Source organism: Grammomys surdaster, unplaced genomic scaffold (assembly GCF_004785775.1).
Source record: "Grammomys surdaster isolate TR1022 unplaced genomic scaffold, NIH_TR_1.0 279, whole genome shotgun sequence".
Taxonomy (NCBI): Eukaryota; Metazoa; Chordata; class Mammalia; order Rodentia; family Muridae; genus Grammomys; species Grammomys surdaster.
The window spans coordinates 12074047-12091223 of NW_021604720.1; the positions used below are offsets into that span (position 1 = coordinate 12074047).

Consider the following 17177-nt stretch of genomic DNA (forward strand, 5'->3'; position numbering starts at 1 on the left):
TCTCTCTCTCTCTCTCTCTCTCTCTCTCTCTCTCTCTCTCTCTCTCTCTCTCTGCTGCAGTGTCATCAACAAACAATGCAAAGCAATCTATGAACTGTAACATGAAAGCCATGGTATCACTGCAAACTCAGGAATGAATAGACTGAGTCACTTCTTATCCCATGGAACTTGGCCTAAGTTTACAAAACTATTCTGATCTGTAAGTCGTCTCAGGTTTGTCATTTAAGAATGTCATCAAATCTGTGACGTTAGTAAACTCACAACCTTGCTGTAACAGACTTTCCAGTTCTTCAATTCGGTCTTCATAGTCACGCAACTCCTCTCGATGCCGCCGACCCATCTCTGTGAGCTTCTGCTGATGAGCATTCTGCAGTACTGACATTTCATGCTGGTGGTTATCAATTTCCTGACTTCTGTTCTGTTTAAGTTCCTTAAAAACATGAGCAAATTTAAGAATGTACATGATCAATAAATAATCCAAAAAAGTGTTTTATTTCATTGTGTTAAAAAGTTTAGCTGGGCGGTGGTGGCGCACGCCTTTGATCCCAGCACTTGGGAGGCAGAGGCAGGCGGATTTCTGAGTTCGAGGCCAGCCTGGTCTACAGAGTGAGTTCCAGGACAGCCAGGGCTACACAGAGAAACCCTGTCTCGAAAAACCAAAAAAAAAAAAAAAAAAAAAAAGTTCATGTTATTAAAAATGACTATCTGAACATACTAAAGCTGGAAAGCATTCACCCACAGTCCCCAAATTAGGACAATTCTAATGGGTCCATGCCTCCTTAAGAGTTTAAAAAGGTATCCTACTTTTAATGGGAAAACATCAAGAACACAATAGAACAAAACACAGGTAAAAGAATCCCTCATACCTGTGACCAAGAACACCTCCTTTTCTTTAGGACATATTCCCTCAATACTAGAGCCAAGACCCTGCCTTTGTTTTACTGTTGTTTTGAGTCAAGTTGTTCCTGTTACATAACTCTGGTTGGTCAGGAACTCAATACATAGTCCAGGCTTGCTTTGAGGTTGTGACGATCCTCCTGCCACAGCCTCCCTTGGGCTTGGATTACAGGTGCATAGAGTCAAATCCAGCTTTCCATCTAACCTTAGATCTTGAAAGCAGTGGGGTCACTGTGAACATCTGGTAACGAGCACAGCTAGTCATGTTCTTATCCTCTGGAATACAGTCCACACTTCCAGCAGAGCCCTGATGCTGGAGCGCTACACGTATCGTTTATTTGTGTCATCTAAACTGTGAGACTAACCACCTCGCTCTAACAGACTCATCCATACAGGTTTTCCTTCTGCTGCTATTCTCTTGCTCAACTGTCCTTCCGTAGTTTGTCTCACAAACTGCCGAGAGCACTGCCTCCACCTATCCTGACAAACATCTCTCCAGGTCCTGATCTACACTTCTAACGTAGCATTAAACCAAACTAAAAGTTCTATACCTGACTATAATTATAATAATAATTATTATTATTACTATAATTATTGTTATTATATTATCATTGCCATGATAACTATATGTAATCAAGACTGTTCTCATAAAAGAAATCTGGCCCAAAAAAAAAACAGTAACATTCTATCACTAAGGTAAAATAGTTACTTACAGTAACAGTAATAGCATTCTTTAAGCTCAAACCTTTAAAATGTCATCACACTGGGAGTATGAGAGACGAAAAACACACAGATATAGGATTACTAAGAAAACATTTAAAAGCAGAAGTTCTCAGAAGTACCTTACTATAAAGAATAAAAGTTTAAATAGAACAGTTGAGTATCATCATCTATATAGTCAATTTATAATTAAGAGTCTTAATTTGGCTTACATCTTTATAATCTACAGATACTAGATGCATAGCAGATATCAACAATCAAGAGTTTGATTTACCTTAATAATATTTTGTAGTTTGCAGATTTCGGTTTGATCAGAACTTTGTGCTCCCTGCACCTTAGTTTAGAAAGAGAGGATTAAAAAATAATTACACTACCGTATAGACCATGACATGTTTCAAGGCACAGGCCAAGAAGATTTTGTACTTTTCCACCACCTGGCCCCTCTTACCCCCTCCCCTTGCAAAACATGCTATAAAAAAGCATTTCATGTTCAAAAAATAAATAAATAAATAAATAATAATTACACTGATTTTCTTTTAAAAAAAATCACAAACTAACTTTATTAAAAGCTTATTATTTGAAAAACAAGAGCATTTCCCAGATTCAGTCTGATAAAGAATTCCATACACTCTTCAAAGTCTTTAGTTTATTATCACACAATAAATAAAAGACACTAGTTTTTGACTGGTCAAAAACTGGTGTCTTTTATAATTTTACATAATTAAGCACAATAATAGATCTAAAAAATAAAGTTAAGGTGAAAAAATAGAATATTCCACTAGCTAACCAAATATGAATATGAGAATAAATGAGTAGCTTTCTGAGATGATAGAAAGTTATCCAACACCAATGCCACTAAAAGTCTTTTTTAAATGAATTTATGCCAGGCATAGTGGCGCACGCCTTTAATCCCAAAACCTGGGAGGCAGAGGCAGGTGTATCTCTGTGAGTTCGAGCCCAGCCTGATCTACAGAGTGAGTCCCAGAACAGGGAGAGCTATGTAGTGACACCCTGTTTCAAGAACAACAATGACTAGATCCATATGATTTTCTACAGGGCTAAGGATGTAGCTCTGTTAGAAGAAGGGTGACTGTGTAGCATTTAGATGTCCCTGGTTATGAGCCAGCAATGGATAAAACCTGCAATGTTAGCACTTGGGGACAGGAGGATTAGAAGTGTAAGTTCATCTTTGACTACACAGGAAGTTTGAGACCAGCCTGGGAGATATGAGACCCTGTCTCAAAACAAAATAAAGACAAAATAGTTTTATCCATAAGATCTCTACCTTAGTACAGAATAATCTTTGGTTTGGCCAAAACAAGTTTTCGATTCCTTTCAAAGTTGTATATTGTTAGGGCTGGAGAGATGGCTTAGTGGTTACGAATGTGTTCTTCCAGGGCTTTCATCCAGTTCTCAGCACCCATGTCAGGCAGCTCACAATTACCTATAAACCCAAGCTCCAGGGGATCTGAAGTTTCTGGCCTTCATAGGTACTGTACTCGCATGTGCAAATCTATACACACACATAAAACACAAAAACTCACATACACAGCCTGCCTACCTAGGCACACACAAAATTAAATTTTCTAAATTTGTATATTGTTCATTATCTTTAAATTTTTAATTGATACCTAGTAGTTTTACATATTTGTAAGGTACACTGTGATATTTCAATTCATGTACATACTATGTCATGTTCAAAGCCAGGTAGTTAGAATCATCGCAAATGTTTACTGTAGTGACAGTATCCAAAATCCTCTCTTGTAGCTATTTTGAAATACACAGTAGTACTATGATCCATAGTCATCCTAATAGACAACACCAGAACGCGTTTCTCTCTCTCGTGTACAGATTGTGTCGTATTTGAACAACACTGATCCATCATCCCTCTCCACTACCCCATTCATTTATCTTACGAACATTTATTATATGACATGTTACGGAACCAAAGCTGCTCTAAGACTGAAAGAAAAAACATACAACGGCAAGACTCCAACTCTCCAGTCCAAAGATGACTATCTGAGCCGGTGCAGTGTATACACCAACAACTGCAGCTAGGCAAAGGGACTAAGAAAGAAGATGGCAAGTTCACACTAGCCTGGACAACATAAGAAATTGGGGGTGGGGGCAGCACAGGAAGTGAGTGAATCTCAAGATAAGACTTAGTGTCAGAACACTTGCCTTGCTTGCAGTGACTCTCATACCAACCCTCAAAGTGCGTGCGTGCGTGTGCGTGCGTGTGTAAATTAATCCCTCTGACAATGGGAATAGCATTTCTGGTAATAACTTAGATTCCTCACCTATGATACAAAGACGGTAGTAAGTGTTTCACATAATAATATATGTTGAAAATATATATAAAGTTTAATACAAACAATAAATTCCTGTCTTAAGCAGAAAGCAAGCCTTGCTGAAGGCTGCAATGATGTCCTTGCTACCTTTATGTTCCAGTATTTATCAGCCATATACTAAACATTGAAGATATGCCAAACACATTTTTAAAAACAGAGCCTCCTCTTCTATACTAAATACTAACCTAACCAATGTTCATTTTGTTTGCTTGGTTTTGTTTTGTTTTGTTTTTCTTTAAAGACAAGATCTTAGTACGAACTTAACTCCCAATTCTCCCCAAAACACCTGCTGCCATGTCAGCTGACCTAACCTCATTCCCCAGGACTTCCCCAGTGGAAGGAGAGCTGACTCTTACTAGTTGTTCTCTGAAGTTAACATATGTGTGTGTGCATGTAACCCCTTCTTTTTTTTTTTTTCTTTTTTTTTTTTTTATTGGATGATTTATTTACATTTCCTATGTTGTCCCCTTACCCCATCCCCCACCACCCCCTCGGAACCCCCAATCCCCTCGCCCCTCCTCCTTCTTCTCTGTGGATGTAACCTCTATCTACCCCCCCCCACTCCCACCTCCCCACCCTCAAAATTCCCACCCCCTGGGGCATCCAGCCTTCATGAGGTCAAGGTTCTCTTCTTCCACCTATGCCCAGCAGGGCCCTCCACTTTTACATATTCAGCTGAAGCCCTGGATCCCCCCCTAAGTGCTCCCAGGCTGGTGGTTTAGACCCTGGGAGCTGTGGTTGGTTGGTATTGTTGCTCTCCTCATGGTGCCACAAACCCTTTCAGCTCCTTCAGTCTTCACTCTAACTCCTCTATTGAGAACCCCATGATCAGTTCAATGGCTAGTTGTGAGCATCTGCCTCTGAATATGTCTGACTCTTGAAGGCCTCTGAGGAGATATCCATATCAGGCTCTTATCAGCATGCACTTCCTGTCTTCCATATCAGCATCTACCTTTGGTGATTGCACATGGGATAGATACTCAGGTGGAGTGGTCTTGAGACGGCCCTTCCTTCAGTTTCTGTCCCTCACTTTGTCTCCATATTTGCTCCCTTGAGTATTTTGTTGCTCCTTCTAAGAAGGACCGAATCACCCTCACTTGGTCTTCCTTCTTTATGGGCTTCATGTGGCCTGTGAGTTGCATCTTGGGCATTTCAAGGTTCTAGGCTAATATCCAATAATCCGTGAGTGAATACCATGTGTGTTCTTTTGTGATTGGCTTACCTCACTCAGGATGATAATTTCTAGTTCCATCCATTTACCTAGGAACCTCTCGAATTCATTGTTTTTAATAGCTGAGTAATACTCCATTGTGTAAATATACCACATTTTTTGAATCCATTCCTCAGTTGAAGGACATCTGGGTTCTTTCCAGCTCCTGGCTATTATAAATAAGGCTGCTATGAACATAGTTGAGCATATGTCCTTGTTATATGTTCGAGCATCTTCTGGGTATATGCCTAGGAGTGGTATAGCTGGATCCTCGGGTAATGCTATGTCCAATTTTCTGAGGAACCGCCAGACTGATTTCCAAAGTGGTTGCACCATCTTGCAGTCCCACCAACAATGGAGGAGTGTTCCTCTTTCTCCACACCCTCGACAGCATCTACTATCACCTGAGTTTTTAATCTTAGCCATTCTGACTGGTGTGAGATGGAATCTCAGGGTTGTTTTGATTTGCATTTCCCTGACGACTAAGGATGCTGAACATTTCTTTAGATGCTTCTCGGCCATTCGAGTTTCTTCCGTTGAAAATTCTTTGTTAAGCTCTATACCCCATTTTTTAATAGGGTAATTTGGTTGTCTGGAGTCTAATTTCTTGAGTTCTTTGTATATATTGGATATCAGCCCTCTATCAGATGAAGGATTGGTATATCCCACATACACAAAGGAACAAATAAAATTTTAAAAATTAAGATATGATTCTCAGGTTATCATAGTTGCCTGGCACGTCTTTGAGGTTCCTAAGACCCTAAAACACATACTAAATTGAAGTCTACACACACACACAGGAAATCCACGCCATTATCAATGCTTCAGGTTATTCTCTATGTATAAAGTTTAAAAACACCGGCTTCAGACAGAAAAGATGGACAGACTGTCCTAGCTAAGGCTGTATTACATAAGTCCAACATGCTGTAAGCAAACAAATAATTTTAACTGAGATAATTTTCCTTTCTATAATTTGATGACATTCACAAGAAGACATACTGTTTTTTAATATATCAAATATATTTATATGCTATATTTTCCCCTCATATCAAGGAAGCTAAATCCAAATGTCTACTGTCTATTGACAACTTCCATAAATACATAAAATCTTGACATAGCTGGGTATGGCAGCACACAGTTTGTTCCTAGACTAGGGATGTAGAGGCAAGTGGATCTTTATGATGAGTTCAAGACCAGCTTGGCTTATAATGTGAATTCCAGGCCAGCCAAGGCCACACAGTGATAGCCTGCCTCAAAAAGAAGGGGAGAAACAAACAAACGAACTACAACAACAACAACAAAACAAAAACAAAAACAGCTTGGTATACAGAAAAAAAGGTTCCTTGGGAAAAAGTTTACAGTTCAAACTATCAAGTACTTAATTTCTAGTACATGAGAAACAACATACAATTTAACATATATTTTTAAAGATGTATTTGTTTTTATTTTATGCAGTGCCTGCGTATCTGTGTACCATATGGATGTAGTGCCCATGGAGGTCAGAGGATCAGACCCCCTGGAATTAGTTACAGTAGTGATCTGCCATGCAGGCGCTGGGAATCAAAACTTGGTCCCCTGGAAAGAAGAGCAACTAGTGTTCTTAACCACTGAGCCATCTCTTTAGCACCAGTATAATAATATATTTTTAATACTAATGATCAAAATTTCATTTTACATGCCACTAGAGCTTATAAAATATCAGACAAAATCCTAACACATTTTCAAAGCACAGCACCTTAAAGCTCTATGCTTCCATCAGGGAAACCAGACAGCCCAAGACTTCTGGCTCAATTTAATTTTATCTTATGTGTCTGGGTTCATAACTTTTTTTCAAGTGAATCAACTGATCTATCAATCTATCTATCTAAATTTTATCTATCTATCTATCTACCTATCTAAATTTTTTTCCACATACCATACAAAAGAGAAAACTAAGGTTGAAAGAGAAAGGTGACTTGACCAAAATCACTTAGAAAACTAAATGCTGCATTAGAAAACAAATATAGCGTCTCTATTTTTCTAATCAAGAATTATTTCTAGTACCAGATGCTCTCCCTAAATAATACCAGCATTTTTACTAATACATAGTTTTCATAAATTCATCCAAATTTTACCAACCTGAGCAATATGTTTCCAATGTCCAAGTTCAGATTCAAGTCTTGAAACTTCATTTGATAATCTGTTTATTTCCTGTTGTGATGAGATCACATCTCCAAAGTCCATGTCGTCTTCATGGAAGGCTGACACACGATGACTGATCCCATAGCTGAATGAAGATGAGGCACTGGCTGCTGGGGCACTGCCAGATCCCGAGTGGACCGACTGAGCAGCTGCCTGCAGTCTGAGCAGTTCATCCTGGAGTGCAATCTGTCTTGCTTTAAGGTGGTTGATTTCTTCCTATGGATTTATAATCCATGTTTTAGAGGAAGTATTTTTAAAATGCTTATTGGCCTTTTTATAGATCCCAATGTTGAAAGGCATAATGATGACCTAACAACAGTACTCAATTAAGTGAACTCAGATCTTCCATAATACCTGAACTGTAAGACTGTTAGTTGAAAACAAACACAATGTCCATAAAGTGTAGATAATGTACCAAGTAGCATGAAGATTAGGATTTCACTTGCTTGTTAACTAAGCAATGAATTTCTCAGTGGAAGTCAGTTTACTGTCTTCATAATGTAAGTGAGTTCTCAGAACTCTGTTTATGATCATCAGACATGAAATAAAACAGAAGCTGTGTGACTTAGACATTCAAAGCTTTCTTGGAACTATCCTGCTAGGAAAGTCATAGATAAGTTAGGTAATTTAGAGCATGGCTGGATTTAGGCTTAGACTTGCCATGAATCAGCAGTTACTCTGCGTTGGTCTGTACAATATGACTGAAAAGAATGCTCTGATTTATTAACCCAATCTTTTTAGATAAGATAACACAGTCAGCTTATGGTTATTAGCCCATGAATCCTAGAAAGAAATATGCATTAAAAGAGGCCCTGGCTTTAACACAGACCAAGAGGGGGCCAATGAAACTCTGACCTTATTTAGAGAGATAACAGTATAAAAATTCTGAATTCTCCAGCAGAATTTTAACTGAAGGCTGGCAGTGTCAACTAAAGCTATGTGTGGTAGCATACATCTATAATCTCAGTAGTCAGGGGGCTGAGGCAGGAGGATTGCTGTAGATTTGAGTACATCTGGGCTATATAATAAGTACTGGGTTAGATAGTGTTCCTAGCAAGACTATCAAAAAAAAAGAAAAAAGAAAAAAGAAAAAAGAAAGAAAGAAAGAAAGAAAGAAAGAAAGAAAGAAAGAAAGAAAGAAAGACAGGAAGACAGGAAGAAAGAAAAAAGAAAAGACAGAAGAAAAAAGAACCCCCCAACCCTATACCACACACACTGGCACCCCATCCATCCCACATGCAAAAAAAAGTTGGTGACATAGCTCAGTTGGCAGAGTTTGGGTTTTATCCCCAGTATACAGCAGTACAGGCTGCAAACCCAGCACTCTGGAAAACTGAGGCAGGAGAAGGCTCAAAAATTAAAGGTTATCCTAGGCTATATAGCAAGTTTAAGGCTAGTCTAGGATACATGAAATCCTGCATTAAAAATAATTTTAAGGAAAGGACTAGAAATATAGCTTAGTTGTAAAGTACTTGAACACATATGTGCAAGGTTCTGGGTTCAAACCATGTACTACAAAAAAGTTGCATATAACCTTCATTTGAACTTATACCTCTACTTTTTGTATTTTTTTTATTCTTACAATAATTTATTTTATATAAAATTATCAATTGATAATTATCAATTATACAATTTAGATAGAAAACTTAAGCTCTAAGTGTTTATTATTCTCTTAAATGTAGCATACTTTTACTTGGCTTTAACACATCACTAAAAGAACTAGAAACCAATTCACCTAAGCTTTTGTTTTTAGTTTTGTTTTACGGTGCCGGGAACTGACACAGGGCCTCCCACACAAGCACTCTTCTGCAACTACTGAGCTACAGTTCCAGTCCTCATTTAAAGTTAAAAAACCCAAACATGACTATGGTATAAATGAATAGTTAGCCAACAAGCTAAAGAGTACCTAAAGCGATCTGGATAATGAAACGAGAAATGGCTCAACTTAATGTAAGTATTCATTGTACTCTACTTAAGTATTAAACGTAAAAGAAAATTTAACAACAGGATTCAGCGTAACATGGCTTAAATGATAGAGTATCTATTTATTAGCTATTATTAAGACTTCACAGAAAAGATAAAACAATGCCAAAACAATGATTTTAATAAAAGTAAAAGAAAATAGAAACACAAAACAGTTCAACTGTAAAACATTTAATATAGTGTTATGTGAAAAATCACATACATGCCAATACAAAAAAATATTAACATGTATAGTCAAAATGTATTTTTACAAAGGAAAATGTTTTGGCAATGATCACACTGACTTAAAACCAACTTTAAAAATAGCTAGCATATGTAAGGTCCTGGGTTCAACCCCCAGCACTGCAAAACAATTTAATTTAATTTAATTTAATTTAATTTAATTTAATTTAATTTAATTTAAACTAAATAAATATTTTTAAAATCTAAGAAAATATATATTAAATTATATTTTATAAATATCAGAACTTATAAGCATCAGATCATTAAAATGTTGAGACTCTTCTTTCAGAAGCTAGAATTTAATCTTTCCAAAAGTTTTAAAAATAAAATTAATAAGAATGTTGCCCCAATTTTAATAAATTTACTATTTTAATACTCTCATCAATCTGAAAAAAAAAAAAAAACATGAAATAACAAGAATCAGCTCTTGCCTCTTTCTGCTGTAACTGACTTCGGTAACTCGAAGATTGCTGCTTTATTTGAAGTTCTGATGCTTCATGCTTTTCTTCTAGATCAGTGTAAAGCTTTTTAAGTCTTTCATTCTAGAAGCAAAGAGAAAAGTATTTTCAACAAAAATATTTCAAGTCACACATGTTAGCAATCATTACACACATGCATCATGAAAACATTCCACAAAAGTAATGTAAAGTATCCAAAGTCTCAGACAGAATTCTGGCTTTTAATATACACCTTAAAATTAAAATCCTAATTCTAGCCCTATTTTCTCTTCAACAAACTCAGAAGCTGGCAAAGTTCCCAAAAGTATCTATTGGTTTTAAAGAAATAGGGGAAAGCAGAGGTAAGTCTACGGAGGTGACAGTAGAGTCCAGATTTCGTTCCCAATGCAAAGAACATTAAACATTAGTTGGCTTTTTTGCTGTTGTTGTTTTTGTTTTGTTCTTTTCCTACCAAACCCTGTAAAACTTGTGTTTATGAAACAGAATTTAAAGACTTTTAAACAGATGTTTTAATCCTCCATACACTTTCAGTAAAACCTTTGTTTATACACAAAGGCCCTGCTGTGAATTAAGTGGCTTTCTTTCATTTCCTTTGAGCCCAATTTTGAAAGGCTGAGATCAGACTTTTACACATATGCAAGCAAAATATTTACCTATACACATAAAAATTGGGGTTTACTGTATTTATAATGCATTAAAACTTCTAATAAGAATATGAGGATAATTGAGTAGCTTTCTAAGATGATAGAAAGTTTACTAATGCCACTAAACGCCTTTTAAAACATGATTTTATGCCAGGCATAATGGCACACACCTTTAATTCCAGCACTGGGGAGCAGAGGCAGGTGTATCTCTGTGTGTTCAAGGTCAGCCTAGTCAGTATATAGCTTGCCTGTGCAAGAACAGCTAGGTTACGAAGAGAGATCCTGTCTCAAAACAAAACAAACAAAAATACCAAGTTCTCCATTATCAATGTATTCACATTTCTGAAGAATGATTACATAAAAAGACTGAGGGAGTCACTAGATATAAATAATAAGTGTAATACAACTATTTCTTTGGCAAAAAGAGAAAAAGGTAAGTTAGGTGGATTTGTATCACTTGCAATTAAGACTCCTAACTAGGGCTTGTAAACTAGGCTAGCCAGTGCCACATAGCAAGACTCTGTCTCTACAAAACAGGGTTAGGGAGGTGGATCAATAGGTAAAATGATTGCTGCACGGTGTGAGGACCAGAGCTCAGAACACCAGAACACACATAAAGCCGGGGATAGCTATAACCCCACTATTCCTATTTTTAGATGCAAGGTGGATTTAGGAGAATCCCTGGGAGCCTGGGAGCCAGGCAGCCTGGCACATGAAGCAGCAAACCCTGAGACCGTGTCTCAAACAAGATGGAAAACAAGAAATGATAACTGAGGTTGGCCTCAGGTCTCCATACATGTGGCGCGCGCGTGCGCGCGCACACACACACATCCACATCTGATACAAATACATAAAACAAGGAAAAAATAAAAAGAACCATAAGGAATTGAGTAAACTAGGCATCGGAAAATCTAATGCCCTGGAAACACATTGCCTTTCACCTAGACTAAAACTTGCTACCATCACCTTATTCTAGTGACTCTTGAGCACAAAGTGACATAGGTGCTAGAGCAAGACTCGAACACAAGCCTGCTATAGGCATATGTAGACATACACACATGCATATGAGGCTAGAACTACCATTTACAGCACCACAACAGAGCCCTTGTCTTCCACTGGTATTTGAGTAGCATCAAATGAGGAAGAGACTTACAGGGGGTGAATGTGTCTCCCCCAAATAAATATTTCTAAACTCTGAAACCATACTTACTATAGATGATACAACCATAAAAACCATTAAAGGGACTGAGATCCACAGGACCTAAGAGTTCTATTTCCCTTCTCAGATTCAGCATACAGCAGACATTATTCAAGTAGGTTAATCGATCTTACTTTCCCCCAAAATATACACTGGCAAGTTACAATAGCATGCACACACTCTAACTTTTCTGGGTGGGTCTATACTACTGAGGGCCTCCTCAATGATTTTCTAGCTCATTCTTACTAAGAATGCTTCTGTCAGTACCACACCTGTGTTCCTTATCAAGTGCCTTATGCTAAGGTCTCTAAGTGCCACCACAATGCTGTCTTCTTCTCTAGGCTCAGTGCTAATGTCCCTCTCTTACAAGTCCCACCTCTAATTTAAAATTCCACAATCTCACCTTGATATTATAGACCAGAGTTCAACAAGGCTTGATAGGAAATACTGTCTTAGCATCTAGATTCAGTGTTTTCTTTTTATAGGCTCAGAATTGAGAAAATCATGCTTACCACAGTCCTCTAAGAACATCACTCGCTACAACACTAAGTGTTCTCTTACTGTTCTTATCCCAAGGCTAAATTGTTGAGCTCCGATAGTCCTTTATAATAGTTCCCACTCTGAGATCCTTTTAATTTCTTTGGGGCTTTCCTCTGCACTTTTCCAAGCTTTTCTCTTCCCTATTAAGTATAATATAATGTCCAGAATTAGTGACAACTACACATTGACTCATAAGGAACAAAACAGTAAAATTAGCTTATTATTCCTATATTCTTAACTTCTTTGCTCCAAATATTATATTATTATTCGAGTGTTAGGAAATTTAAAACTCTAGATTACACAGAATTCTATTTTTCATATTACATTTAAATGTACCTCTAGCTAAGTATAATGGTTCAGGTCTTGTGGTTGTTTGAATAAGAATATCCCCTATAGGCTCATATATTTGAAAGCTTAGTCATCACAGAATGGCACTATTTGAAAAAGATGAGGAGGTGTGGCCTCGCTGGAGGAAGTGTGTCACTGGGGGTGGGCTTTAAGGTTTCAAAAACCCATGCCAGGTCCTGTCTCTCTTTCTGCGTGTGGATCAGGATATAGCTCTCAACTACTTTTCAGTCTAACCCTCTGAAACTATAAGCAAACCCCCAATTAAATGCTTTCTTTCATAAGAGTTACCTTGGCCATGCAATAGCCACAGCAATAAAACCGTGACTAAGACAAACCTGTTATCCCAGAACTCGGAAGGCTAAGGCAAGAGGACCACCTGTTCAAGGTCAGGCTGAGCTACAAGGGAAACCTTAGCTCAAAACGCAAAGCCAAACAAAATAGATAATAAATACAAGCAAATAAATGTACGTCAGTGTAAAACCTGTCTGGGCGATATTAATGATAAGTGTTTACCAGGACTGTCCCTACATCTGGCAGTTTCCCATTTCCAACAGCTAGAAGTGGAAATGAGAGGACAGAGAACCGACTGTGCAACCACACACACATTCCACATTAGTAGGGATTGTAAGACAGGATCAAAATGAAACCCTGAGGAACAGGAAAGGTTGAAAGGTCAGACAGTGCATTTAAAAATACTGAAAGTTTCAATAACTTTTATGGTTTCAAACAAAAGAGGGAACTTGAAGTTTGACAACTGTCCTTAATTGTCCTTACCTCTGATCTTAAGACTGAATGAGTAGCTTCATTTTCCTCTCTCCCGGAATTGGGCAAATCTGCTACAAAACAAACAGTATATGCTGAAGAGTTGGTTAACACCATGTGGAGTAATAAGCAGTTGTCTTGTGGGGCTGGGGCTGGCACTAGAGGACTGACTCCTAGGCCTTGCCTCTGTTAGTCAAGTGCCCCTCTGCTGAGCTCTATCCCCACCCTAAAGAGGCATCTTAAGGGAAATATAGTTCACTGAGTTTAAACAGAATGCTAGGCTGCCAAGAACTTCTTCAGAAGACAGTCATTCCCTCTTTACCAGGACTCCCACTGCTGATGCGGCCGGCTCAGTGCGCTGTAACAGGTGCCCGGCTTCCTCTCTCCCACACCTCACACGTCTGCACTGACCCTGGGGCACTTGAACAGACTTCTCCTTCGGCTCGTGTTGTAACTGCAGATGAGACTTCCTCAACTGGAGCTTACGCTTTCCTCTCACCTCCTAACTCCAAAACTACCAAAAATCAATGACCTAAAACTAAAACCAAAAATGTTCTGAGAATATTTAAAGTAACGCAAACACAATTTATTAAGAACAGGGATGAGGGGCCAGAAAGATGTCTGTGAGTAAAAGACTTGTTACCAAGCCTGACCCCTTATGCCAATCCCTAAAATCTACATGAAAAGCCAGATAAGGTACCTAAAATCTGTCATCCAGCACTCCTGCGTCACAATTGGGAGCGGGGGACACTGATGGAAGCTCACTTATACAGTGCAGAGAACCGACTCCTGAAAAGTCCTCCAAGCTCCGTGTACACCAGTGCTCCATCTCGTGCACACTGGCTCTCTTGCTAGTTCATTTGCGTTCTTTCTCTTTCTCTCTCTCTCTCTCTCTCTCTCTCTCTCTCTCTCTCTCTCTCCCTCCCTCCCTCCCTCCCTCCCTCCTTCCTTCCTTGTCTTCTTTCTCTTCCTCTTCTCCTCTCTCTGTATGTGTCTCACTTATGCTCATGCACACATACACAATAAAGAAATCTTTTAAAAACTGAGGATGAACTCATTCTGATTTTATTTTCATTTAAAGTAATCAAAAGACTCAACCACACAGCTCAGATGGCACACTATCCACCTGCATTGTGCAAGGCCCTAACTGAATCCCCACAACCAGAGAATGAATAAATGAATGAGTAGTCAAAGCCGTCCTGGGTAGAGGGGAGGTACATACCTGTAATCCCAACACTTAAGAGACTAAAGCAGGAGGATCTGAGACGAAAGCCAGCCTGAACTATAAACACTTGTCTCAAATAAGTAAGTAGATAAAAATTAAAAAATAAGTAAGTTAGTAAATATAGTCAGGGCCCACCAATGCCATAATGGTACCACTAATCTTGCTGGGAATTATCTACATATTTACATTCTTTTTCCTTTGTGTACTGGTATTTCTCCATTTCTGCATCTGAACATTATAAAAACAGAAGAGGAGATAGAGCTATGTAGTCCTGACTTGACTAGTAAACAAAAGGCCCAAGCTAGAGAGATGGCTCAGAAATTAAGACCTGAGGACCTGAGTTCTATTCCCAGTACCCATATCAGGCAACTCACGATCACACAGAATTTCAATTCCAAGTGTCCAATACCCTCTTCTGACCTCCGAGGGTATTGGCACATATATGTGGCATACATACACACACAAACCATACAAGTCTACACAGACAAAACAACAAACAACCTCTCCAGAGGTTGATATATTTGAATGCTTAGTCAACAGGTAGTGGAACTATCTGGAAAGGACTACAGGGTGTGGCTTTGTTGGAGAAGGTATGGTACTCTAGGCAAGCTTGGAGGTTTCAAAAGCCCATTTCCAGTTAGCTCTCCTTCCTTCTACCTGGTGCTTGTGAACCAGACATAAGTCCTCACCTACTGCTCCAGCAGCACACCTCACTGCCTGTTGCCATGTTGCCTGCCCTGATGTTCACAGACTCTAACCATCTGGAACTACGAGCCCTCAGTTAAATACTTTCTTTTATAAGTTGCCTTGGTCATAGGACTTTGTTATAGCAACAGAAAAGTAACTAAGACACCCCTCCTTATATATCAGGGAAAAAGTCAAATTATCACTCAACATCATCAAGCATAAAGTTGTTAGAATACAGAACATTAGCAACCAATTCACCCCATGTGAAGTCAGAACACTTTCACGAAGTCTCTGACACATGATCAGGGTTATATAGAAAAACTATTTTCCGGGCAAAGGAGGGTAAAGGAGGAAGTAAAGACTTTCCATAGAGAAGTTTGGAGTGGTGGAAAACCTAGCAGAGTTCTGTGTGACAGAAACTTTGGGAACAGGCTGCACTTGTACATGTACAATAGCAAGCATGGAGACTTAGGAATGGCACCTAGAAAAGACAGTTGGAGTCTAGAGGGAACAGGTCTTTGACCTCCCTAAGTAAGAGGTTTGGCTTTTTTCCTATAAGTCAAGAAACTTTTAAGCAAATATACTTTTAGACTGGCAGTACAAGAGAAAATGAATGAAGAACCAGACTCAGAGAGCATAAAGCGGGGAGAGACTGAAGATCTGAGCTGGAGTAGCAGCCATAAAGGGAAAGGACAACCGAGACACGGGATGAACAAGTTCAGAGGCCAATCTGAAGTAGACAAAAAGAAAGACACAAAACAAACATGACAAAGATTTCTAGTTCAGGAAAATTAGCAGCTACCCAAATCACTAAAGCTGAGACTTAAGCCAGGCTTGGTGGACTATGCCTTTGATCCTAGAACTGCAAAGGCAGATGTAGGCAGATCTACAAATTCTGGGCTGGCAAGGCTACAGAGTTCAAAAAACAAAACAAAGAAACCTAAAACTGATACTACATGAAGGTGAGGCAGGAGAAATGCTGCTGGGAATCAACCTTGGGCTATTCTGCAAGTATCAGGACAGCCTGGGCTTCAGATAAGACCTTGTCTCCAAAAAAAAAAAAAAAAGAAAGCGAGAGAGAGAGAGAGAGAGAGAGGGAGGGAGGGAGGGAGGGAGGGAGGGAGGGAGGGAGGGAAGGAAAGAAAGAAAGAAAGAAAGAAAGAAGCCGGGCGGTGGTGGCGCACGCCTTTAATCCCAGCACTCGGGAGGCAGAGGCAGGCGGATTTCTGAGTTCGAGGCCAGCCTGGTCTACAGAGTGAGTTCCAGGACAGCCCGGGCTATACAGAGAAACCCTGTCTCGAAAAACCAAAAAAAAAAAAAAAAAAAAAGAAAGTCTGGAAATGGCACCAAGAAAACTATCAGTCGCAGCCTCACCAGCAGAGTATGGACCAGTAAGCTAAGCAAGTGGGGATATCAATGAGGAGTACACACATTTTAAAAAAAAAAAAAAAAAAAAAAAAAGAAAGAAAGAAAGAAAGAGAGAGAAATTAAAGAAAAAAAGGTGGGTTCTGTTTGTTAAAGAGTACAGGAAGCTCTCTGGTGAGGAGAACAAAGTGAATTCTGTATCAGGTTAGGGGTAACTACTTTCCAGTTTCAGGTTAAAGAAACACCAAATAGTTCCTATCTATAATACAGTGAGAATCTATTCTTTCCTGCAGCTATCGGCCCTTTTTTGCCTTTAAAGTCCCATGGCCCTTTACTGGACACATGAAGGCCTTTTGTTTTCATTGTCCCAAGTCGTGAACCTTCCA

The 17177-nt window shown here is 38.9% G+C and overlaps 1 protein-coding gene across 3 annotated transcripts in view; it reads right to left on the reverse strand.

Annotated features, from left to right (window-relative positions):
* The window catches only part of Trip11 (thyroid hormone receptor interactor 11), a 75210-nt gene that overhangs the window by 56274 nt on the left and 1759 nt on the right, over positions 1 to 17177 (reverse strand). For 2 of the 3 annotated variants that reach the window (XM_028777264.1, XM_028777262.1), the window contains exons 2-6: positions 13527 to 13588; positions 9996 to 10106; positions 7297 to 7575; positions 1892 to 1951; positions 265 to 430 (exon numbers count right to left, since the gene is read on the reverse strand). In XM_028777264.1, the coding sequence (XP_028633097.1) occupies positions 265 to 430; positions 1892 to 1951; positions 7297 to 7575; positions 9996 to 10106; positions 13527 to 13588 (678 nt within the window). The remainder of the gene's footprint in view (positions 1 to 264; positions 431 to 1891; positions 1952 to 7296; positions 7576 to 9995; positions 10107 to 13526; positions 13589 to 17177) is intronic. The other variant, XM_028777263.1, reaches the window with a different exon arrangement.